The sequence below is a fragment of the Danio rerio genome, chromosome 19 (assembly GCF_052040795.2).
Source record: "Danio rerio strain M-AB ecotype USA chromosome 19, GRCz13ab, whole genome shotgun sequence".
Lineage (NCBI taxonomy): Eukaryota > Metazoa > Chordata > Actinopteri > Cypriniformes > Danionidae > Danio > Danio rerio.
The window spans coordinates 33,151,385-33,177,152 of record NC_141039.2 but is presented as its reverse complement, the minus strand read 5'-3'; the positions used below and the strand labels follow the sequence as shown (position 1 = coordinate 33,177,152).

At 35.2% G+C, this 25,768-nt stretch overlaps 2 protein-coding genes across 14 annotated transcripts in view; both read left to right on the top strand.

The window, feature by feature from the left end:
• bzw2 (basic leucine zipper and W2 domains 2) overlaps window positions 1–17,193 on the top strand; it is a 36,126-nt gene extending 18,933 nt beyond the window's left edge. For 7 of the 10 annotated variants that reach the window (XM_087294129.1, XM_087294130.1, NM_200918.1 and 4 more), the window contains 9 exon segments: window positions 6,026–6,129; window positions 7,082–7,147; window positions 7,314–7,449; window positions 8,068–8,177; window positions 10,369–10,539; window positions 11,454–11,600; window positions 13,942–14,080; window positions 16,615–16,737; window positions 16,819–17,193. In XM_087294129.1, the coding sequence (XP_087150255.1) occupies window positions 6,026–6,129; window positions 7,082–7,147; window positions 7,314–7,449; window positions 8,068–8,177; window positions 10,369–10,539; window positions 11,454–11,600; window positions 13,942–14,080; window positions 16,615–16,737; window positions 16,819–16,847 (1,025 nt within the window). In that variant the 3' untranslated portion in view covers window positions 16,848–17,193. 10 annotated transcript variants of the gene reach the window in all.
• Window positions 17,194–19,632: 2,439 nt separating this feature from the next.
• rbbp4 (retinoblastoma binding protein 4) lies at window positions 19,633–25,764 on the top strand. Of its 4 annotated transcripts, none has more exon segments than NM_212595.1 (12): window positions 19,633–19,801; window positions 20,403–20,550; window positions 21,793–21,938; window positions 22,032–22,205; window positions 22,423–22,538; window positions 23,891–24,051; window positions 24,170–24,296; window positions 24,401–24,478; window positions 24,560–24,636; window positions 24,742–24,799; window positions 24,896–25,006; window positions 25,122–25,764. In NM_212595.1, coding segments are annotated over 12 exon segments (1,275 nt in total). In that variant the 5' UTR covers window positions 19,633–19,785; the 3' UTR covers window positions 25,185–25,764.
• The last annotated feature ends 4 nt before the right edge of the window (window positions 25,765–25,768 follow it).

The following is a 25,768-nucleotide window of genomic DNA, read 5'->3' as shown; positions in this document are numbered from 1 at the left end:
GTAAACACACTAACTACAAAATTATGAATGTACAATTATAAATTGTTTCCTAATATATACTTAAATCATCTTATAAAATGACATTACTATCACAATATATATTGCAAAAAAAACAACTAAATGTTGCAATATCAGACATTTACAATATCGCAGCTCATCTAACGATGTATGGTAGCAAAATAAACAACATAAATTTTGATTTTACATGGACCTTAATGTTAAACATAAAGGACCATTGATGTCTTATTCTCAATATAACAAGCATCATTTATAATGTACAAATTGATTAGTTAACAATTTTTAAACTCTAGTTCCGACTGTGGCATCCTTTGTGCTGTCAGTTCATGCAGAAACACTACCGTCTTTTAGTGGATTAGCAGAATAAGAGGTCATTAACTCACTCCCCCGTGACAGCAAGCAGTTTTACAACACTTGCAGCACATCTCCGGATCAAAGTGTTTAGTGCTGTTCCTCCAGGCCATCAACTTACAAATCCCACTGATGGTTAAAGATGAGGAATCTGCAACGTGATTTCTTTTTTTTCCTCCTGTTTCCGATGAGCTGTCAGAGCCAGTTGGAAATCTTCAGATCTTTTGCACATGAGCAGGCTGAGAGAGAGCGAGTGGGTGGTTTTCACTGTGGGACAGAAGCATTGCTGAATTTGGATGGAGCAGAAATGGGAAGGCAGAGTAGATGTGGAACCAAAGGCATATTATAGAGATTTTGGAGGCTGAGTGTGCATTCGTGTGTGTTGAATCATATGTATGTGAGAGGTCGTGAAGTATTTTTTTGGTGGAAGTTTAGAGAGTGTAGCTAGATTACAAGAAATTTCATTTAATTGCATACTAAGTTCTTGTTTTATTATATTGTATGTATTTATATATTTATGTTCAAGCTAATGCTGTGTATTAGCTGAAATCTGATGAAGATTTGATGCGTATGATACATTTGATCCAGGGGTTTTGATGAATTGTGACACTGGTCATTCATTCATTCATTTTCATACACTCTTACATTCACACACACTCGTACACTACGGCCAATTTAGTTTTTTCAATTTACCTATAGTGCATGTCTTTGGACTCTGAGGGAAACCGGAGCACCCAGAGGAAACACACACACGCACGCACGCACGCACACACACACACACACACACACACACACACACACACACACACAAACTCGTGAAAATCATCAAAGTCCTATGGTGTAGAATGATTTATGTTTCAATACAACTACTGAACGTGCAATACAACAATATTGTAATGCTTTGAGCCAAAAAAATGTAGAGGTCTTGCTAATTTTTTTATTTAATATGCTGGGCTTGAGTAGACTGGAGCTTGATTTTATCTTCAACGTACAGGGCAATATTACAACACAATAAAACACAATAATTCTATTAAAATACCGAATAATATGAAAATATTTATGATTTTGTTCAAATAATACATAAATTAGGGCGAAGCAGTAGCGCAGTAGGTAGTGCTGTCGCCTCACAGCAAGAAGGTCGCTGGGTCGCTGGTTCGAGCATTGGCTGGTTCAGTTGGCATTTCTGTTTGGAGTTTGCATGTTCTCCCTGCGTTCGTGTGGGTTTTCTCCGGGTGCTCCAGTTTCCCCACAGTCCAAAGGCATGCAGTACAGGTGAATTGGGTGGGCTAAATTGTCCGTAGTGTATGAGTGTGTGTGTTAATGTGTGTGTGGATGTTTCCCAGAGATGGTTTGCGGCTGGAAGGGCATCCGCTGTGTAAAAAACGTGCTGGATAAGTTGGCGGTTCATTTCGCTGTGGCGACCCCGGATTAATAGAGGGACTAAGCAGACAAGAAAATGAGTGAATGAATGAATAAATTAGAATAAATAAATTGAATAAATTAGGCACATGCCTTCAAATCAAATCACACTTTACTATGTTCAGCTTTAATATCACAGGAAAAATTGAATTTTAAAAATATAGAAAACTGTACTTTTATGATATAAATATTTCACAATTTGACTATTTTTGAGCAAATAAATGCTGTGTGAGTATGTGTTTGTGCATTTGTATGTGTACATACAGGATATGCATATGTATATACACAACGTGTGTGTGTGTGTGTGTGTGTGTGTGTGTGTGTGTGTGTGTGTACATTATATGATACTCGTAAATCTGTCGGCAGCAAAAGTTAATATTTAATTTCAATTGAAATATGGTAAGGGCGACACGGTGGCTCAGTGGTTAGCACTGTCGCCTCACAGCAAGAAGGTCTCTGGCTTGAGTCCCAGCTAGGCCAGTTGGCATTTCTGTGTGGAGTTTGTATGTTCTCCCCATGTTCGTTTGGGTTTCCTCCAGATGCTGCAGTTTCTCCCACAATCAAAAGACATGCGCTATAGGTGAATTGAATAAACTAAAATGGACATAGTGTGTGAATGAGTGTGTATGGGTGTTTCCCAGTACTGGGTTGTAGTTGGAAGGGTTTCCGCTGCATAAAACATATGCTGAATAAGTTAGCGGTTCATTCCACTGTGGCGACCCTCGATGAATAAAGGGACTAAGCTGAAGGTAAGTGAATGAATGAATAAACAGTGGTATTAAATAGTTTATTAGGTAAAAGTGTTTGATTGAATTATTTAAAAACTTATTTCACATAAATCTTTGTAAAAACATCATTGATATTACTTTTTTAAATTTCACTATAGACCCTCAATCACTCTGTGCACACTACGGGAATGTAAAACAATATAGTACACTACACTTGACTGTGTTATACTATATCACTGTGCACTGTGACAATTGGTGGTACATGTGATGGTGAGGACAGACTCCCCTCATTTTTGTAAAGTGCTCTGTGTGTATGGCCATACACAATTAATGCACATTACTTACTTATTACTACTAACTATATTAAAAAGTAAAAACAAATTAAAAAGGTTTATTCTGTGAGTTTGGTTAGGATAAGATGTATGCAATTGATAAAAATATATTCATTCCATTTTATTAGTAAATAATGTGATTCTATCATTACTATAGGTACTTAGCTTGTTGGCTGTCTGTAGACTTGGTTCAGTTTCACTGGTCGACATGTTTCCAGGATGGCACGGTCTCTGTCAACCCAATTACAGCTAAAAGGTTTACTCTGGCTTTATATAAAGCCCTCAGGACAGCGAGAGCGGAAGGACAGCAGCTTGGTCAAGCGTCCAGTCAACAATCAGATTACTCCATCTACAGTGTAAGCATAGCTGATGAGCAGAAGACTGCTGTTAAAATAGAGATTAAGCTCAAATCCACATCACTGGATTTCCCCAAGGTGACCTTTGCCCTTATAAATCCTTAACAAATACTGAACTCCGTGAAATTAGAGTGGATATATTAATGAATTATTGTGTTGTATTGTGTTGTAATATTGCCCTGTACATTGAAGATAAGATCTAGCTCCAATCTACTCAAGCCCAGCATATTAAATTTAAAAATTAGCAAGACCTCTACATTTTTTTTGGCTCAAAGCATTACAATATTGTTGTATTGCACGTTCAGTAGTTGTATTGAAACATAAATCTTTCTACACCATAGGATTTTGATCATTTTCACGTGTGTGTGTGTGTGTGTGTGTGTGTGTGTGTGTGTGTATTGTTGTGTTCTTCTGCAATATGTTTTGGTTCATATTGATCTTTATATGCCACTGAAGTTGATGTGGACTCTATTTAAGAATTACAGTGCAGCACCAAAATGATAATTAAATGTGCTTGTTTTTTTGCCACCGTCCTATAATATATAACAAATAATATATGTTGGGAGAAAGATTATATGTCAGTTGGTCATATTTGCAAGAGAAAACACAATGATTAAATAATCTTGTCATAGTAAGTCTTGGGTTAACAACTCACTGACTCAAAATTGAGTGAAGTGAAGTATATATTGACAAGTACCCTTACTCGAAATTGGTTCACTGCTTTTAACCAATCCAAGTGCACACACGCAAGTGAGACGTGAGCGTACACACACACAGTGTATAGGAGTAGTGGGCAGCTATTGGTTCCAGCGCTCGGGGAGAAATAAGTGGCTAGATGCCTTTCACAAAATGTTTCAAGTATTTATTGTTATGAATGATTTAACAAACATATGGGGAGCACAATCATTTTGTGAGCAAATGCGCACTTTTTGTCATATTCTCTTTTGCGCTTCATAGAAAAGCCGGTTTAATGATCTTATTATCTTATACTATCTGATTGTAGGATTGGAAATATTACATTGACCAATCAATGGATCAGTGGATCGACACTGTAATCTGCAGCAAATCTCTGAATGGGATCTAAAGTTGTTAACTCACCTGTGGATTAGCCCATAAGGCACTGCATTGTAATGTGCGTGGAGTACATTGAGAAACCATGTCATATTTTGGAGTGAAGGCAATACGCTGATTGAATTCAGTCTGAGTACAGAGGCTTATACTTCTTGAGCTCTTTCTTCACTGGATCACTTTATTTAGAAATAAACAACACAGACTCATTGGAAATGTTTGCTGTACTTTAGCATATGTTTGACTGCAGATTCTAGGGAAAATGAATGCTATAACGGGGCAGTGTCACTTTTTTCCCTTTTAACAGTAGTGATATTTACAGGGTCATGTTGTCAATGAGTAAAGGACTTATTTTGTTATTTGCACAACACCAAATAAATATCACCAAACTCAATATGTTGTGATTCAATATGTTTGCCTCACCTAGCTATCTCTATATGGACATTTCTTGCATGATTTTTTGGAAAAACTATATTAATCCTGCCGCTTAGTTTTGTGGAAACTGAATGGTAAATGGTACTATATCACATTTCACAAAGTAACGTTAGGCCCAATAATAATCTGCTCAAAGAATTTTTAAGACGAAAGCTTATTTTCAAATCTCGAGCTCTTGAAAGTGGTGTATAAGCATCGCTTTTTGTCCAGTCTATCTCAAAGAAAACTGATTTCAGCTTTGCGTTTCCAGGAACGGTTGCTTCACGCATGGAAACAGGAGCGTGCACACTTTTAAACACTTGCACACATCGCGCGACACTAAAGGATAGACTGTGTCTCACCGTGCACGTGATCCTACTTTCATTCTGTATTCACCTGCTTTGTTTTACTCACGTGAACAGTTGTTTTTTTTAGTCGTGTTTTTATTGTCGAACCCTACATTTAAAAAAAAACTGCAGTTTAAAAATTATTTTCAACCAGCCAAAGTGTCTAGTGGGAGTGTCTGTCTAACCCGCCACAGCTGAAATCTACCCACATTTGACAGGTTGGCGGATGTTAATGTCAAGCCCTGTTTACAAGCACCAAATCGTTCTCAATAAAATAAAAAAAGAGAGTTTTTAACTGTGTTTTCAATCAAATAAATGTAGTTTAGAAAGTATGGCTATTAATAATTCAGCATTAACTCATGCATAAATGACATTTTAAACCACATTTACTAGAAAAGAGTTATTTTAACAAGTAGTAATATTTCACAATTTTTTTTTTTAAACTCCTTATTTTTTATTTAAAAAATGCAGCATTAAATCGCTGGAATAAACTCTATTTTAAACTACATCCATAAAAAAACATGTATTTTAACCAGTAATGATCAAATAAATGCAATTTATAGATTAATAGTACTAAAAGTTCTGCAGTAAATTGCAGGAATAAATTGCATTTTTAACTACATTCCCATACAAAACACTTATTTTAACTAGTAATAATATTTCCAATTTTTGCTGTATTTTCAATCAAATGAATGCAGTAATGATACAACAAATTCAGCATTGCATCTCCAGAATAAATTACATTAAACTACATGCACTCAGAAAACAATTATTTTAATTTTATTTTATTTTAATTATTTTAAATAACTTTTAAAAAAATCTTACGAATATTTTACGAATATTTTACGACCAGTAATGTAGTTACTGTAATGTGCGCTCATGTCAGTTATGAGTGTACAGCAGGTACTTCCTCAGTAGGGGTTAACAATGACAGCTCTGTGCTCTCAGAGGATTTACAGCATTAACCTCTAACCTCACTTTCCCGCTTTCAGCTCCCGGAGGAACACGCATTGACGACGCGGACAAGACCAAGGTGACGCAGCACTGTGTGTTCAACGCGGAGGAAAACCACACCACTATTCGCAGCTATGCTCAGGTGAACGTCCCATTTGGCTTTTTCCCCATCGTTGTATATGAAAAATAAGCAGCTGGTATCAAAGTGGCAGAGAAGTGGAGGAATCCAGTTACAAAATTGCATTAAATGTACTTAGTCCCCAAATCCTCACTATAGAAGCAGTATGACTCTCATACTGTGTCATTTCAAGATAATCGCATGGATTACAATGACTCCTCATCAACAGCCACTAAATGTCTGCATCTCCAGAATTCAGTTTTTTTGTAATTTTGTCATGTTGAATTAACTAGCAATTAATGTAGTAGCTATTGTTTGATTTAAATGTTAATTATGCTGTTATAATTTTTTTAACCTGTGGCATATGCTTGGGGCACATTTGAGTTATTTATAATAATAATTATAATAATTAATATAATTATAATAATAACAATGTTCTTACCAAACATTTTACTATTTTTATATTGCTTATTGTTATTATTATTATTATTATTATTATTATTATTATTATTATTATTATTATTATTTCTATTAGTATTGCATTATGTCATTCATTTATTTTCATTTATATAGTCCCTTTATTAATCTGGGGTCGCCACAGCAGAATGAACCGCCAACTTATCCAGCCAAAATATTTACATATATACAATATATATGTGTGTGTGTGTGTGTGTGTATGTGTGTGTTTGTATGTATGTATATATATATATATATATATATATGAAATAAATAATTTATTAATAAAACAAATGTACACAATTCACACATTTATTATGAAATACAAAGTATTTTGGGATGCAATTAATAGTAATTAATCGTTGCCTGATACTAAATAATAGTAGTAGTGTTGTTGATGTTGTTTTGTTTTATTAATGTATGCATTTTATATTATTCATGTATTTTTACACAAATATGTTATGAACCTTTATAAAACACCTAAAAACAGTGATAGATGTATGATTGTGTCTTTACGCAGGTGTTTAATAAACTTATCAGAAGGTACAAATATCTGGAGAAAGCCTTTGAAGAAGAAATCAAGAAGGTAATTATGTGCACATATTATCTAAAATATATTATCCAGAATACTGTGTCTACTGTAAATGGTGCCACTGCAGGACAAGCACGTGACAACAGTGGCTTCCATTTATATGCATTAGGCGGATATACTGTGAAATATGCTCTCATTCATATTTATTATCTTTGCCTAGCTTCTTCTGTTCCTGAAGGGCTTCACTGAGTCCGAGCAGACCAAACTAGCCATGCTAACAGGTGTCCTGTTGGCCAACGGCACACTGCCACCACCAATCCTCACCAGCCTCTTTAGCGATAATCTTGTCAAAGAAGGTTTGTGTGATCTTTATGAGGACTTTTTTTGCATGTTACTATTTAGGGCAAGTGACTGCAGGTGAACAGAGTAAAGAAATATCTAATATTATCTTCATAATTCACCAATTGATTTGTTATATTAAGAATTTCAAGCATTTTTTTATGTATGAATAAAGCATATAAATCATTTTTGTGTGCATTAAATTATGCATTATTTAAGTCAATATAAACTAAATTGCATACATTTCTAGCAAAATAATAGGAACACTAAATGAAGTCAGGTTCCAAAATATATATAAAATGTTAGTAAAGGCTAATAAAATAAAATCATGTATCAACATATCCCTCTGTAAAAACCTTTAGAATACAACTGAAAAAAAATAAAGTGAAGTTTGCTGCTGAAGTGAATATATATATTTCAATGCAGGAGATAAAAAGTATTGTATGTATTGTAATTATTGTAATTGAAATCCACCAACACAAATTTATCAAATCTGACAAAAGAAACACTTTAACGTCTTTGATTACTTTACATTAGATTAAAAAAAACTCACTGTAAAATTTATGATTTATGAAAAAGTAATGTTTAAAATATGATTACAGAGTCTGTACTTTCCGCCACTCTCTTCTTTGTAGGAATATCAGCCTCTTTTGCGGTGAAGATGTTTAAAGCTTGGATAGCAGAGAAGGACGCCAATGCTGTGACATCTGCTCTTAGAAAAGCCAACCTGGATAAGAAACTCCTGGTATGATGCTTACAGCTATTTATAATAATAAAGCAATTATAATACTCAGTTCATTAAACTCTTAAAAATTATGAATAGACGACAAACCATTATGTCGATAAATTATGTTTCCATGGAAAGGCTCATAACCTGCTTTTACACCTCTAAATTCACTCATAACCTTATAGGGATAGTTCACCAAAAAATGTTAATTTACTCATTATTTACTCACCCTCAAGTGGTCATAAACCTTATGAGTTTCTTTCATCTGTTAAACACAAAAGAAGATATTTTAAAGAATGCTGAAAACCTGTAGGCATTGGCGTCCATAGAGTGAAAAACAAATACTATGGAAGTCAATGGTTACAGGTTTCCAAAATTTTTCAAAGTATCTTGTTTAATTGGTTGAACCTTATAATTTATCTGCAGCGTCTTTCTAATGTATGCTAAATATAGTTTATAATTCACTTTTCCCCATACTACTAACTGTTTCAACTAACACGGTACACTGTAAAAAAATGTTCAGTTCCACATAATCGATTTGTTTTGGGACAACATGAAGAAATTAAGCTATCTTATGCCTAGTTCACACTAAAGGATTTTAAGCCTGATTTGAGCCCGATTTGGAAGTTAACGAGCTCGCCGACAGATCGGGCTGTGATCGGGAAGAAATCTGCGGGTGCTCGGCGCTCGCCGCTCTTTTTGTGTGAACGACTGAACAACGCATCAACGAGGCTCGCTGACGCGTCGCCGACACCTCGCAGACGGAAATCCAACATTCAGCATGCTAAATATTCCAGAGCAGTCGGCCGACTCAACCCCACGTGTGGTCAGATGTAGTGACGAGTTGCAGCCAATGAGAGAGCATATCAGCATGAGCCGCGTGCCTGTGTGTTCAGGAGCTCAGCAGAAACATCTGTGATTGGTCAGAATGGGCATCGGTGCACTCGCTTCATTCTGCGTTAGCACAGACATGAGAGTAGGCTATATTAACAGTGGAACTAGAATTCTGTAACTATTAGAATTACCATACTGCTCATTCTGACGGTTCTCATATAAAACGCCATATTGTCACAACATATTTACATTCAAAGCTATTATTGAGATATTAAAATTAAGCTTTGAATGTCTGGCATCATATTTAATGACACCATTACCCTAAAAATATAATCTTTTTTTTGGTAATGCAGCCTATAAATATGTAGTTAAGATACTAAAACACTTAAAGGTCTTGGCTTTCATTTCCACTTTCAAACAGGAGCTATTTAACAGCACAGAATATGCTGTTTTAAAGATATCTAAAGTAAATTGATGTTTTTGCCATCAGAAAGTTTTGTTTATGTTAGCAGGAAGTTGCCAGGCAAGAAAATGCACACATATTTAAAGTCACAGTGAAAAGTATTAGACATGCATGCAGTCATTTTGACCAATATGGTAATTTAAGGCAGAAATGCTCAGTTCTTTACTGTTTTGTAATAAAAAAAATAACAATGTCAGAAAGAAATACACTAATAGTTAGAAAACGGCAGGGTGTTATAAATATGTTAGTTTTATTTCAAAGAGTTATAAAATTACAAAAATTAAAAACTCTCTGTGTATCTATCCACTGGAACCTGCAGATGAGTGATTAATCCGCTGATAAATCAGCTGATTTGACGATGTTTTTAAATGCTTTCTCCAAAGCTTGAAACGCTGTCAGTGATGTCATCCGCAAACAAGCAGCCAATAGTGTTCAGCTTTTTTCTGACGACTCCTCCCTCAAAATTTCATTGGCTGTGGTTTGGTAGCTTGAATGAGCTGATGGGGGATGAGTTGTTGTCAGATCATGTAGTGTGTGACCCCCCTCTTGTGGATCGTTCACGGAGTGTTGCGTAGTGTGAACACCACAGAGATTAAAAGACACAAAGTCAGGTCATGTAGTGTGAACGGCACAGCGATCTGCTGATGTTTAAAATCCTGTAGTGTGAACTAGGCTTTAGTGGTTTTTACAAATTTAAGTGGACTTTAACATAAAACAATTACATTATCCCAAAAAACCTTCAAGAATTGTTGTTGTTTCCACTTGTTTTAAATAAGTAGTTTGAACAAACAACAAATGTCATTTTTTGCGAGTATGCTGGTCAGTCAATTGGTAGATCTCTACTGTACGTCTTAAGTAAATTATAGCTTCCTCTGATTTCTAATCTAGTAGTTGAATTTACTCTCACTGCAGGAACTCTTCCCTGCCAATAAGCAGAATGTGGAGCACTTCACAAAGTTCTTCACAGAGGCAGGACTAAAAGAGCTGTCAGACTTCCTGCGCACGCAGCAGACCCTGGGCACACGAAAAGAGCTACAGAAAGAGCTGCAGGAGCGCCTGTCGCAGCAGTGTCCCATCAGAGAGGTCAATCCTTCTCTTCACATTCATACTCTTGAAATATTACACACTAACCAGCCACTTTAATTGGTACAATTAGGGCGGCACAGTATATCAAGACTAAATAATATACAATAATACAGTTATATACAGCAATATACAGTTCAAGTCAGAATTATTAGCCCTCCTGAATTATTAACCCAACTGTTTATATTCTTTTAATGGAAAGAAGACTTTTTTTCAGCACATTTCTAAACATAATAGTTTTAATAACTCATTTCTAATAATCAATTTCTTTTATTTTTGCCATGATGACAGGAGATAATATTTTACAATTAATGACAATTAATGCTAATTGCGATTAGTAGTGATAATCGAGGAAAATGGCAAGAGCGAATGAGAATCAGATAATCTGAGTTTAAACATTCATAGTGTCTTAAAATCTAATGTTTACATCGTAATATTAGGTCAGAAAAATATTCATTGCCTGTTTATTTTAGTATGATCATTACATAAATAAATGATTAAAAATACAAATAAAAATAGCATTTTTCTTTGGAAATGTTTTATCCCAGGAAAAAATTGCATATTTAACAACAGTTAACAACAGCTTGTTAATGCAGATATATAATAAACCAATGTCATGTCAGCATAAACCACAGTTTCAGAGGAGTAATTATAATATACATTTTTTTCTTCTGGAGAAAGTCTCTTATTTTGGCTGAAATCAAAGCAGTTTTAAACTTTAGCATCTTGTTAAAATTATGCTGCAAACAACTGAGGCAGTTCTGAAGACAGAAGATGGTGCCAACCAGTAATGAATAGGTATACCTAATAAAGTGTCTAAAACACGTGAGGATCGGCTCTTCTTATTTTTGTTTTCTCCGGAAACCATCAGACATAAGTCTTATTTCATATGTTCGAATGTGAATTGTGTTCAGATCGTGGTGTACGTAAAGGAGGAGATGAAGAAGAATGATCTTCAGGAGCAGGCTGTGATTGGCTTACTGTGGACCTGCCTCATGAATGCCGTGGAGTGGAATAAGAAAGAGGAGCTGGTGACCGAACAAGCCCTCAAACACCTGAAGGTACACTGCAAACACACTGGCTTTATGTATTTCCATAAAAAGTGACTATTTACTTTGCTCAAGAAAGTGAGTAAACTCGTTGCCTTTAAAGCATCAAGTTGACTTTACTTAAAGTAATTCCGTTGTAACTTGGAACTGTTAAGTTGATTTCATTTTTTTTTTGTTCATAATCATGCACATTATTCAACATAGGCTCATTCTGAAAACGTAGCCCTATATACACTTCTGGAGATTGCAAATTATATAGCCAGAAGTATGGCTGCCTTTCGTCTTTAAAACGAACTGGGCGGTACTGACGGCATTCCTTTTTGTGCTTACCAGCTGACCGCCTACCTCCATATGGACGGCTTTCCTGTTGCTAGTTTGTCATGTAGCTTGCCAAGTACGTTGGCGAAGACGCAGAGAGAAGTTGACCACGACGATAGGGTTCGAGTTCGGCGACGAGCGATTCCAGAAAGCAGAAGTCAAAAACAGAAGCCAAAAAATAAAATAAACAAGTAAATAACAGAAGGAGAATGTGGTAAAATCTGAAAACGTGGTAAAAATCAGGTTAGGGCAACAGTGCTTTTGAAAACCTTATTAATTGGGGTTATGGAAGGAGGAGGGTGGGTCAGTCGATTGGTCAGTCAGTCATTCAGTCTGTCGTCAGCGGCCTCTGGTGGATTTAAGTGAGAACAGCAGGCGCCAATGGCACTCGCGAGAGAAATTTGAGATCTGAAAAAGCATACACAGCGTAAAGTAGCTCCTGGGGTGTATTTGGTGCTCTCCAGAAATGTATATAGCGGTACGTTTTCAGAATGAGCCTGGGTTGACATTATTTAAACAATTTACTTAACAACAAACACAATTACTTAACATAAGTCAGTGGGTTTACTTACTTTTTTAAAGTCTAGTCAACTAATCCTTCTAAAAGCAACAGGTCAACTCACATATTCTAATTAAACTAATCATTTTACACTGTATACACTCAATACTTTTTATTTATTTGCACTGTTTAATACTCTCTGTTTGTAGTATTTTAAATTGAAATCACTTCAGCAAGAATCAAAGCACATATTAAGATGACATTTAATTTCTATTTCCTTTAAATTTATGGCATTTGCGTTTTTGTATGAAATATACAGTAGGTCTTATTTTGCACATATTAATTCTATTTAAATGTTTAAATGAACTTCTGAAAGCTTTTGTTTATTTTATGTACATAAATAGGATTTTAACTTTGTTTGAATGACCCACATGTTAATTATTTGCATAAAGCATGCACAAACATTTGGCCCAACCTTTTCTTTTTAACCTTTGTGTGTATGTGTAATTTAATTTGATCCTATTTTTGTTGTTAATTGAGAATACATTTTAGTACAAAATTTAAATAATAAAATAAAAAAAATTTTAAATAAAAATTTCAAACACAAGTTAACTGAGGCACAATGTTTTATTTCTCATTTATTTATCTTGTGTGTTTGGTATTTGCAGGAATTTGTATTTGCTCTTTTTAATTTGAACTACTTCTTCACAGTCAGGTTATAATTATTTTCATTATGTTTTTTATTAGCTTAATACTAATATTGGTCACACTTTATTTTATGTACACATACCATTAGCAAACCATTTACTAAGCCCAATTAACCACTAAGTTGCTGCTTATTATTAGTTAGCAAGTTAGTTCTTGGGTTTATCTATTTTGTTGGATTAGCGACATAAAATAAGTTCATATTTTAAAGGTGCTAAAAAACAGTTAATAAGTCTTAATAATAGGCAGGTAATAAGCCAATAGTAAATGGTGTAAGGTGTTACTTAAACTAATATGTTACCCTAAGATGTCATGCAAATGTTTATAAAATCATTGACTAATAACATGACAGCAAATAACTGACACATTATGAACCACATATTAATCTACTTTTCAGAATGTCTGTGGCATTAATTTTTTTCTCAGTCTTCATGATATGTAGATCTACAAATAAAGAATTAACGTGCCGTCTGATATTTTCTTCTAAAATTAGCGTTTTTCTCAACCTCCTATGTTTATGTTCAGTTATTTCATTTTAAAGGCAATGGAAATATCTTTTTTTTTTGCTATAAAAGTGGATTTACTCAACATGCACACAAGCTTTGAAGCTCAGAAATTGCATCAGAACTCTTCTTGTAGTTGTAATTTAGTGTCATAACACAGTTCATGAGTTCCAAAGACTTCACCCAGTGTAAACGCTCCTTTAGTGTAATATAGTGACTTATACGACATTCATTTATTCATTGTGTGATTTTTGACGGTTTTTAACTGACTGTATGTTACTGTTAAAAATTTTCAACTGATCAATGGTGATTATTTGTCCTCTTTTAGCACTATGCACCTCTCCTGGCTGTGTTCAGTACTCAGGGTCAATCAGAGCTGGTGTTACTGCTCAAGATTCAGGAGTACTGCTATGATAACATCCACTTCATGAAGTCCTTCTCCAAAATAGTGGTGCTCTTCTACAAAGGTATACCATCTCCCACCTGATCAGTGCTTTTAATGATATCTTAGAGGTAAGGTTGTGTGATGTTACCAAAATAGATCATGTTAAATATTTCAAATCAGTCAAAATTGACACATATCACAATACATGTCAAATCTCTGTTTTCAAGTATGAAGGCAGATGTTTAGCTTCTGAGAGTTGTATAAACCAGATAGTTAATTTTTCATTTAAACTACTTTTATTGTCAAATGTGGATAACATTTCAACCAATATTTATATGATAATACAATCAGTGCAATATTTGTAAAGATAAATATTTTTTCTTAACAAAATATCTTAACTGAGATTAATTGATACTTTTTAATTTCTTAGTTTTTGCATATTCTGTTGGTTGATATCAATCATAAAACAGATTTTTTTTCTCTTCTTGAAAACACAATGTAGAAGTAAATTTATGTTCAATAACATTTGTAAAAATTTATTTAGATTCTAAAATTAGACATTGTCATGTTATCATATAGCAACTCATTACATTTCAGAAATGCAAAACAATATCAAGTTTACATTACAAAAATAAGAAAAACACTAGCTGGAAATACATTTAAGTATAAATATAAATGTACAGATGTTAAATTAGATTGATTTACTCGGTTTATAACTTCAATACATGTCTACATTCATAATATCATAATATGTATCTCCCAGTTCTGCAATAAAACATGTTATCCATAAGTATTATATTCATCAACATTCATCAAACAAGTTATTGTTTCATTGAGGGAAGGTTATATTGTGAATAATTATCATTATTACATGGCCCTCATGAATACTTTATCCTGATTGGTTAATCATGACATTCCATGGTATGTTATTCCCAGATAATAACTGAATTAACTAATAACGCAGGCTTTTTTATTATTATTAACAAGAACCAACATGTACACTTTTCTTATACAACAAGATCACTTTACATTCCCTAAAAAGAATGGAATAAATGAGAAAAAACAAAATTAAATTTAAAAAATATAAAAAACACAGAGATTTAAGTAATTTTATTTTTAGAGGATAGTGGGAAAATAAGAACAATAAGACAATCTGTAATTTTCCTATGTTGTACTGAATACTGTAATGTATTGTCATGTTAAACAATTTTTTTTAAAGAAATAAATAAATGAACACAGAGGAAAGGGTACATAATTATCAAATTACATACAAATATATTACAGACAATTTTACAATTTTAGTTATTATTAAGAGTTGTTAAATGCACTTTTACTACAGGAAATACATATATACAAAAAATTTCATGCAATTTTTTTTACTTCTTTTCTAGCATCATTAAGAGAGGTTTGCTTTTTCAAATATGTATGCAAAATTTACATAATAGTAAAAAAAAGTTTATAATAAAAAAGGCATCTTTTAAAGAGTGATCCTTAACACAATAACCCAAAATCACATGTTTATAAGAAAATGAAAAAGATTTAAAAATATTATGAGCAATAAAAGCTTCAACATTAATCCACAAAAGTTGAATATATTAGCAAGACCAAAATAAATGTGTAATAGTTTCATTAAAGCTTTCACAAAAACAGCATTCTGATTTGATATCAATTTAAAAATTTTGTAGAAATATTTTTGTGGGATAAACTCTATAAAGTAATTTAAATAATATTTCTTTTGCCTTATTTATTAAAAAAATGAGGTAATGACCATACTTGAATCCAGTTTACTTAATTAAAAATATTGTTCCAGTAAAAAACAACATATGGTATAGACAGATTTTCTTTTAAGATTAAAGATATAATTTTGTGATTATTAGACTTAAATCCAGAGAAACCGATAAAACTGACTGAGGTCTGTTCAGGTATTGCCCCCACTAGTATTGTAAATTCCTCTAATGTAATAGGAATTTTGTATCTTGTGATAAATTGTGTAAATAACACAGGCTTATACAGGTACTTTGAATCATCTTGCCTATTAGTTAATATAATATAATGTAATATAATATAATATAATATAATATAATATAATATAATATAATATAATATAATATAATATAATATAATATAATATAATATAATATAATATAATTAGGATTTTTTGTCACACCACTGTTTTTGACTGTTTGGCGCCATCTGGTGACTGAATAATGAAACAAGTAGGTTAGTGAAGACTTCAGTACAGTCGTTGTTTTTTCTGCAGGCTTTGCATTTATTAAAGACTTTTTAAAGACCATTTTCTGTGGCAAGTCGTGTCTACACTTTTCAAAAGGTACACATTTGTTCCTAAAGGCTTCATATTGGTAGCTGAAAAGTACAATAGTGTACCTCCTGAGTTAACATATACCCTTGAGGTACCAAAGTGGAGTGCACATTTTGAAATGATACTGCCTCAGTAACAGCTTTCATACCTTTATTTCTGAGAGTGCAGCTGGTTGCTTTTACAGAATAAAGCCCCTTAGCCTTATACAACAGTTGATAAGCCTGGTGGGGTTTAAACGGCAAGAACAACCAGTTATATGAACATTATTCCTAGCTCATGTCTGTTTCTCCTTCCAGCTGATGTGGTCAGTGAGGAGGCCATTATGAAATGGTACAAAGATGCGCATGCTGCCAAAGGAAAAAGTGTATTTCTGGAGCAAATGAAGAAATTTGTGGAGTGGCTTCAGAATGCGGAGGAAGGTGAGGAGCTTGATATAAATACCCTCTGGTATAACGAAAAATGTTAATCTCAAACATATATTCCTTTATTCTCTCCCACAGAGTCTGAGTCTGAGGGGGAAGAAGACTGAGGATCCTGAGGATGTTGTGGGTTTTACACTGTCAGCTCTCTGTGACCAGCTTTTTAGTGCACATTTAGGCTTTTTGTCATTACATTTGTGTCCAGAGGGACAAAGTCACATACACTGAAGCTCAATCCAGGGAAAAAAAGCTTCCGAGCTCTATGAAAAAATAGCGCAGGAGGCTACATGTAGACAGCCTTTAATAACAAACACTTTAACTTGGATTTTGTATTAATGCCATTCAGGTACACATCCGTTTCCTGCAGTTGATTTTCAAATGAACAAACACGTGTATATGTCGTATGGGACTGCTTTGAAACTTTTTATGAATAAAAGGTGTTTTATATGTACTCTACGTCAGGGATTTGCCTCTTTTATTTTGTCTTTTTATTTAGAAATCATTTTGGATAAAAGTGTGAATAAAAAGTTTGGATAAAAATAAATGTGAAGGTCTTTTTCAGACTTCTGAGTCCTGTATAGGATTTTTTTTATCTTTAGAGACTAGATATACGATAGGATTTGGATTAGTGTGTTTTATTTGATTGTAGAGTTGGTTCATTTGGGAGAGAAATCATTTACCTTTGCATTTTGTTGGCACTGGACAGAAACAAAAATCTCAACATGACCAATTATATTTTGCTTGCAAAAAGACAAACAAAACAAAATGTAATGCTTTTGGAAACGGCTTTGAGAGATTAATAGTAATAATTCCTTACATTTATATAGTGCTTTTCTCAACACTCAAAGCATTTTACACATTAGGGGGAATCTCCTCATCCACTACCAGAGTGCAGCATCCTCCTGGAACTCTTGTGCCAGACCGCACACCAACTGGTTGGTGGAGATGAGACAGTGTGATGAAGCCAATTGTGAAATGAGTATGGTTAGGAGGCCATGATAGACAGAGGCCAGTAGGCAAATTTGGCCAGGATGCCAGGGTTACACCCCTACTCTTTTTCTAAGGACATCCTGGGATTTTTAATAACCACAGGACCTCTGTCTTATTCGAAAGACTGCGCCAGCTACATTTCTATCCACCTATTTTTATGCACCTTTTGGATATGCGCATAAAAAAGTTGATGGAAATAACAAAATGCGCATACATTTTAAAAATGTGCATAAAAACATATGTGCATAACTGAGTAGGATAAACTTTTTATTTGATAAGAAAAGATGCTCATAAACTACAATGGAAACCCTTACCGAACAAATTCCAGTATGTGCATTTTAAAAAAGTCATATGATCAGTTATAAGAGATCAAGTGATTTTGAAATGCATGTGAATGGACAAGCCAGCAAACTGAGCACACTGTAAAACATCTGAACTGTTGTTTTTTTCATTCTTAAATGTCTTAACCATTTCAGTATTCGTGTTATTATATTATTAATGACCTATAGAATTGTGAAGAGCATCTGAGCTCCGCGTCTCATGCCTTCAAATGCCACCACTTGTTTATTGTGTGTCTGCGTCTTATGAGGTGCAAGTCATTTATTAAATAAGGAAAAGATTCATGCAACTTCTCTTACTGCATCAATTTCTGTTTTTACTGTTGACATTTAGAACCAATTAATCAGGAAGTGACCTTTTTTTCTCTTTGATTCATTGGATGGAAACATTGCTTTCTTCACACATATTTTATGCGCTATTCCAGTTTTGCGCATAAAGTTTTTTCACATTTTTAGATGGAAACTGAGCTACTGAGCAGTATTGAGTCCCCTTCACTAAACTAGGGAATTAGTACCCACACAGACCACAAGTTGAGTGCCCCCTGCAGGCCTCACTTACACAACTTCTGGCAGCAACCTAACTTTCCCATGTAATCTCCCATCCAGGTACTGACCGGGCATAGCCCTGCTTAGCTTCTGTGAGAGTTGCAGAGAGCTAGCTGCTGGCTGATAAGAGATAAAGGACATTACTATGAATTACACCATTACAAATGTACTAAATAGTTGTATGTTAAATCAGTGATTATAATTAAGAGTATAATTAATGGTGAAATTAGGACAAGAGAATACATCTTGCAACCATTATGAACTAAATAAATAAAATAAAATGAGAGAAATTATCTTAGTTATACTATCAAAGTATAAACTGATACCAGGGGTAAAAAAAGAAATATATAGTTAAGATAATTATTAAAAAAAAACATTTATTTAATCAAATGAAATTGGCATAATGCTATATATATATATATATATATATATATATATATATATATATATATATATATATATATATATATATATATATATATATATATATAGCTGTTCTCTTTCTATTGTTACACAGTGTAGTACCATATTTTTTAATCTCCTTTATAAAATGTTCACAATTTGGCTTAGCTTTGCCCCATTTCTTGACATGAATATTGTATTTTACAAGTAATTTTATTAGTTGTATAAGATAATAGGTTGTACTTTTTGAATCAATTCCATCTTTTACTAAATCAAACATGACATCCTATAATCCAATTTGTATTAGTGTACCAAATGTCCTTGAAATATGAAACATCAATCCAAAATAATCTTGAGTATTGAGAAAGAGTAACAGATTCTTTAACAATGCCACAAAAATCGCAAGAGTTTTCTCTGTCCACTTCAAACCGCTGAAATAACATAAAAATCTGTGTTAAATTTGAAAAGATACCTGTCTTAGTTTATCCTATCGCTTTTAAACATGACGAAGACGTTGACAGGTTTCCTAATGTCTCGTGGCGCCAACAGAGGGCGGTATAGCGGTTTTGGCGCGTGATTCTTCTCCCCGGCAGAAAAAGCCGCTCTTCTTCTGCTCTCCGCTCATTGGTGGCGCGTTCTCGGCTCTGTCTGTCAGAGTTGGCGCGAACGTGCACGCCGGCGCGAGACAAAGAGCATCCCGCACTGCCGTGGAAACTACACCGGCAACTGCTATCGGTTCCGTTAACGAGCGAAACCCGTCTGTGGAGTCGTTATGGCTGATAAAGAAGGTTAGTATGGTTTCAGGGTGCTTATTTTAGCGAAAGCCGGTTAAACGAAGCCGGTAGCGGCGGCTGAGGGGTTTGTTGGTGTGAATTGAGCGCAGGCCGAATCCCGCCATAACGACACAGTCTTGCTACATCAATACAATTCACACTCTACAGTTTATTATGGACACAATCTACCATTAAACGTCATATTTTATGATGTGGACATGTTGGAAGTATCTAGGAAGTTAAGCCGTTTAGTTAAGTTAGTGGCGAATTAGCTTCGGCTAGTTTGTTTGGCTTGTGACCAACGTTAGTGACAATTCATGGGATGCGCCGCTGTTTCTTGTAGCCTTATTTTATTTAGTCATTGTGTCTGATAATAAGTGCTAAATATTAGACTGAATTTCATTAAAGTCGTTTAAAAGAGGTTAATAACAATGTTGATAAAACTGTACAGTAGTCAGTGTATTACCGCCTTGCTGTGAGTATGGAGTTAAGAACATTAACGTTAGGCAGAATTAAGAAAAAAAAAGTTTCTGAAACCTTAAGTTCTAGCTCTAATAAGTCTTTGAAAGCGTGATGACAGATCTCATATTGTTTTCCCGCCCCTTTTTTGTTACAGCTGCATTTGATGACGCGGTGGAGGAGAGGGTGATAAATGAAGAATATAAAATATGGAAGAAAAACACTCCGTTTCTTTACGATCTGGTGATGACCCACGCGCTTGAGTGGCCCAGTCTGACTGCTCAGTGGTTGCCAGATGTCACCAGGTAATACATGCACACCTTGGACATCTTTTTTAAGTTAGCAATTAGTTTCATATTTGATTAATCTGTCGGTTTATTTCTGTGAGCAAAAAAGAGACAACTTAATGCTATATTTACCATTAATAATGATAAACAAAAGTTTAAAGTGACAGTTATTTGCAAAAACAGCATAAAATATCATAAAACATTATTAATAATTGTCGTGCTCAATAGTTCAGTTTCACTTTGTAAAGAAATGTAAGTCTGTACACAAGTCCTGTAGCCTACTCTTATTGTTTTGGTTGCCAAATCATTTCACACACTGCGTGACTGAACACACAATACATGCGCCTGAAATCTGTATTATTTTTGTGTTATCTGTATTATACAATTTTACTTAAATTCAAAATCTTGATTATTTGAACATTTTAACTCGATTACGATTAATGAACTTTTAAAAAAAAAATTTAATGAATTTATTTCTTGCTCTTTCTATGCCACCCACGCTTGTCAACTCTACCAAGCCAACCAATCACAGAGCTTCTACTATGCGTTGTTACGCTGTGTAGTTAATTTTTTTTTTGAGAAGTCAGCATCGGCGAGGGGTATGTGACCATGTGAAGGGTGCGCCATACCATACGCTGTGCTCGGCTCAGAAATGTAAACAGAGCGGGGTCACTTGACTCCACATGCATTAAGGAAAAAAATTTGATTGTTTGTAGGTTCTGAATGTCGATTTTGATTAATTGCCCAGGCCTAGTCTGTATTTTCACAATTATGTTTTTGTAATTTACACTTTAAACAGACAATAAAGGTATTTCTAATTTTCAAAAATAAGCTATTTGAAACATGCTGTCAAATGTTAGCATTTTCAGGCCCCAAAAATGCTGTAGTGTAAATGAACTCGGAATTTGATAGTTTAGCATTTTTAGTTGAATATTGTCTTGTTAATGATTCCCTTCTATTATCATTTGTTGTTTTACTGTTTCTATTATACAAATATGCTTTTGTTTGTTACAGCTCCTCCAAGGTGCTTGCTTTTTGTCAGGATACAAAAGGATTTAAAATTTTTTTAAATTCATTTTTTTTTATTTTTGATTTTGTTTAGCTGTTGCTTAGACCTACTATGAAATGTTTTATTTAGTAGAGTAGATTGGGGATTTTTCTTTTAACCTTTATTTCACTTTTAAACTTTACAATGTCATATTGGTGATTATTGTCTGGTTTAATAATAAAGTACAAGCACACATCTCATCATTTTCACAGGCCTGAAGGGAAGGATTTTAGTGTGCATCGTCTGGTTCTTGGCACACACACCTCTGATGAGCAGAATCACCTGGTTATTGCCAGTGTTCAGCTGCCCAATGATGATGCCCAGTTTGATGCTTCACATTATGATAGTGAAAAAGGAGGTGAGTGGCTTGTGTGTGAATCATAAAAAGCTAAATGCATCTCTACTGATGTTTGAATGACAAATCACATATTTATTTTCCCTCTGTTCACAGAATTTGGTGGTTTTGGCTCAGTAAGTGGCAAGATAGAGATTGAGATCAAGATTAATCATGAAGGAGAGGTTAACAGGGCTCGCTACATGCCACAGAACCCCTGCATCATTGCCACAAAGACGCCAACTAGTGACGTGCTGGTCTTTGACTACACCAAACACCCCTCCAAACCAGGTATGAAATTTTTTTTTGGGATATTTTTTTTATACTATCTAAAGCATTGCTACAAAAAATCTGCTAGCTGTATATTGTTCTTATTTGATAAAGAAGATCCTTAACTCTTAATCCTTCAACTTCGTTGCAAAGAAGTCAGTTGTGTAAAGGTGTCAAATTTTTTTTATTTCCTCAACTTGGGTATATGCTATTTGTCCTTTCTCTTATGCACCTACAGACCCCTCTGGAGAGTGCACTCCTGATCTGCGTCTTAGGGGGCATCAGAAAGAAGGTTATGGTCTGTCCTGGAACCCCAACCTTAGTGGCTGCCTGCTGAGTGCATCAGATGATCATGTAAGACACTTGCGGAACCACTAACATTGACCTAATTACAGCTTCAAGGTCGATTTATGCTTCTGCGTCTATTGATCGGCGTGACCCTTGGCGCCTGCCTTGCGCTTAGGCGTTCATTTATAGTTCTGCGAGTTGTTTGTGTTGCTCTGCGATAACACTTCCGAGAAGTGGAGCTCGCTGGAGCTCAGCTCTGGTCAAATGGCTCTGCAGCGAGCAGTGTCTTAGGGCCTACTCACACTATGCCATCCGTACTGTGCCCAGGCCCGTTTCTCGGATCGTTTGAGAAGTGTGAGTGCGCTGAATCGGGCTCAAGCACGGCTCCTCACTTCACGACAGCTGCGCGCCTTCAGCAGACCTCCTCATTCCTGCAGCACGAGAGCTTTATGATTGTTTATGAGCGCCAAAAGTGGCGAAATATCTGACTGGGTGTCATCCGCATCCCTAAGGACTGTTTGGCGAAATATTTGACGGCATATCAAACGACTGAAACGATATAACTAGAGAAATCTCCACTGTGCTGCTGAGTGAGAGAGCGCTTCTCACTGAACAGCCCAGCAGCGATGACGTAAGTGTGCCGAAGCCCTTTTGTGGTGTGAGCGCGGGCCGTCGGGGGAGACGGGAGCGGGGACAAGCGTGCTTTGGCCCGGTTCGAGTACGGCCTTAGTTCCTTTGCGGGTGTTTTGTTTTTTCTGAGCACCACCTTAATGTACAAGTAGCTAAAACTTGCTCATTCTGAGGCTGTAATCGGCGAATGTGCAACTTTATTCATAAGATAAACAAAAGTTTCCATCTGCAGCTACTTCATGGGACTCGATACTTGTAAACACTCGCTTTATCGGGCTCGTGGCTATCACCACCGCCCACACTCATCGCAGCTACCAAGCTGTTCAATTGCAGAGCTTGAACTATGCGTCGTTGCGACTTGTAGTTACAGATGTGTGCATCGACATTAGCCACGGTGGGGGCTATGTGACCACATAAAGGCTGCGCCAAATCATACACATGTGCTTTAGGCAGAAGTATAATAAAATAAAATAAGCCTCAAGTCATCATATAATTGTGCAAATAGGTGTTACTTAGCGATAAATTTATGTATAATTAAAACTTAATTGAACATTTACTTTAAATCTTTCATGCTTTTCATTGCATTTGCGTAGTCATTGTTTTTGTAGATAATAACTGTGCTCAGGTTTGATTTCTAGCCCCAGAAACACATTGTGGAGATTTACTTCCAAAATTCAAAAGTTTTTGTTTTAGGTTGAAAACTGGTGGCTTTTACTGATATTTAAAGCTTTTTAACGATCTTACTTTGCTTGTTCATGTGTTTCTCCTTTTTTTTCCTCTCTATGCAGACCATCTGTCTGTGGGACATCAGCACAGTGCCCAAGGAGGGAAAAATAGTGGATGCAAAAACTATTTTCACTGGTCACACTGCTGTAGTGGAGGATGTGTCCTGGCACCTGCTGCATGAGTCTCTCTTCGGGTCTGTTGCAGATGACCAAAAGCTTATGATGTAAGTGCTTTTTCCTCATGTTTGATCATATTACCTGTCTTTTTACACAAACAGAAAACAAGTTGGTGTTTTTTTTTTTTTTAAAGAGTATTTTATCTGTCATTTCCTCCCTCTTTAGCTGGGACACTCGTTCCAATAACACATCCAAACCTAGTCATGCAGTGGATGCCCACACTGCAGAGGTCAACTGTTTGTCCTTCAACCCTTACAGCGAGTTCATTCTGGCCACAGGTTCTGCTGACAAAGTGAGATCTGCATTCAGTATTTGCTGGTTTTGCACATGTGAGCACTCAATAAGTCTGCTACTTTATATAGACTTCTAAGATGTGCTTTTATTGCTCTGCCACAGACTGTTGCATTGTGGGATTTGCGAAACCTCAAGCTGAAACTTCACTCATTTGAGTCGCACAAAGATGAAATCTTCCAGGTATCAGCTCCCTTCCATCTGTGATTGCAGACGAAATGAAAGTTGACTGTGTGTGAAATCAATCTTTAAATGTGTCTACAGGTTCAGTGGTCACCCCATAATGAGACCATTCTGGCCTCCAGTGGAACAGACAGGAGACTTAATGTTTGGGATCTCAGGTGGGTTGTTGTTTTTATTTTGCTTACCTTTTGTAGCACTGGAGTTATGAACTTCTTTATAGTACTCTTACCTTATTGTTAAGAAGATTCTTTTATGTTCTTCAGTAAAATTGGTGAGGAACAGTCACCAGAAGATGCAGAAGATGGACCTCCAGAGCTGCTGGTGAGTTGTGGTGTTTGTTAAATTAATTGTGCACATCTATATTTAGATAAAGTCGTCATTAAAACTTTCTCTGTCTCGTGGCATTTTTGTTTGCAGTTTATCCATGGAGGCCATACAGCCAAGATTTCTGACTTTTCTTGGAATCCAAATGAACCATGGGTGATTTGCTCTGTATCTGAGGACAACATCATGCAAGTCTGGCAGATGGTGAGGACTTTTAAGCCATTCCCTATACATTTATTTGACACATTTGAAGAAAACATCTTGTATATTATAAAAAAAATTGAAAGCAAATTTTTATTTTATTTTATTTTTTTTTTAGGCGGAGAACATCTATAATGATGAGGACCCAGAGGGGGCAGCAGACACTGAGGTTCAGGGATAAAACCTTTCTTTACACCACTCAACTCTGGATAAGAAAAAAAATCTTCTAAAAACTGTCTGCACACAACTGAAGAACTTGCGTTCTCTCCCCTAAGTAATGGAGAAAGGAATTATTGACTATTACCCCACCAGGCATTTTTTACTATGTTAATAGAGTATTTTTCTAAGAAAAATGTCAGTTGTTCATTGGTCAATATCAGAATGTGAGACAAACGACTTTTCCCATCCTTTCCCACCAGTGTCTCTGAAGATTTCCTTGTGGTTTAAGTATACTTAAAGTATTACTTAATATCAGAAAAGTGTGTAGTATACAATGAGTGCAGTGGTACAATGGTGATGTTCAGTAGATTATTATTATTTTTTGTCCTAAAAGTGCATTTTCCATTTAAGGACCCATTTAATTACATGGCTAGATGTATTGATAACTTAAGCTCTTGTGTACTCTTTTTACTTTGAGCTTCATGTACCTGTCGGGTGATGTTCAACGTCTTTTTAATATTGTGACTTTTCAATGTCTTTCTCCTGTATGTCCATACTGTTGTACAGAGCATTATGAATAAACTGTTTTGTTGATAAATATTTTAT

Excerpts from the sequence above, each read along its gene's own strand:
- rbbp4 (XM_087293955.1), top strand. The coding sequence starts at position 20,360 with ATGACAGATCTCATATTGTTTTCCCGCCCCTTTTTTGTTACAGCTGCA. Across the intron at positions 22,206-22,422 it reads CAAACACCCCTCCAAACCAG|ACCCCTCTGGAGAGTGCACT; the intron begins GTATGAAATTTT and ends ATGCACCTACAG. Across the intron at positions 24,800-24,895 it reads ATGGACCTCCAGAGCTGCTG|TTTATCCATGGAGGCCATAC; the intron begins GTGAGTTGTGGT and ends TTTTGTTTGCAG.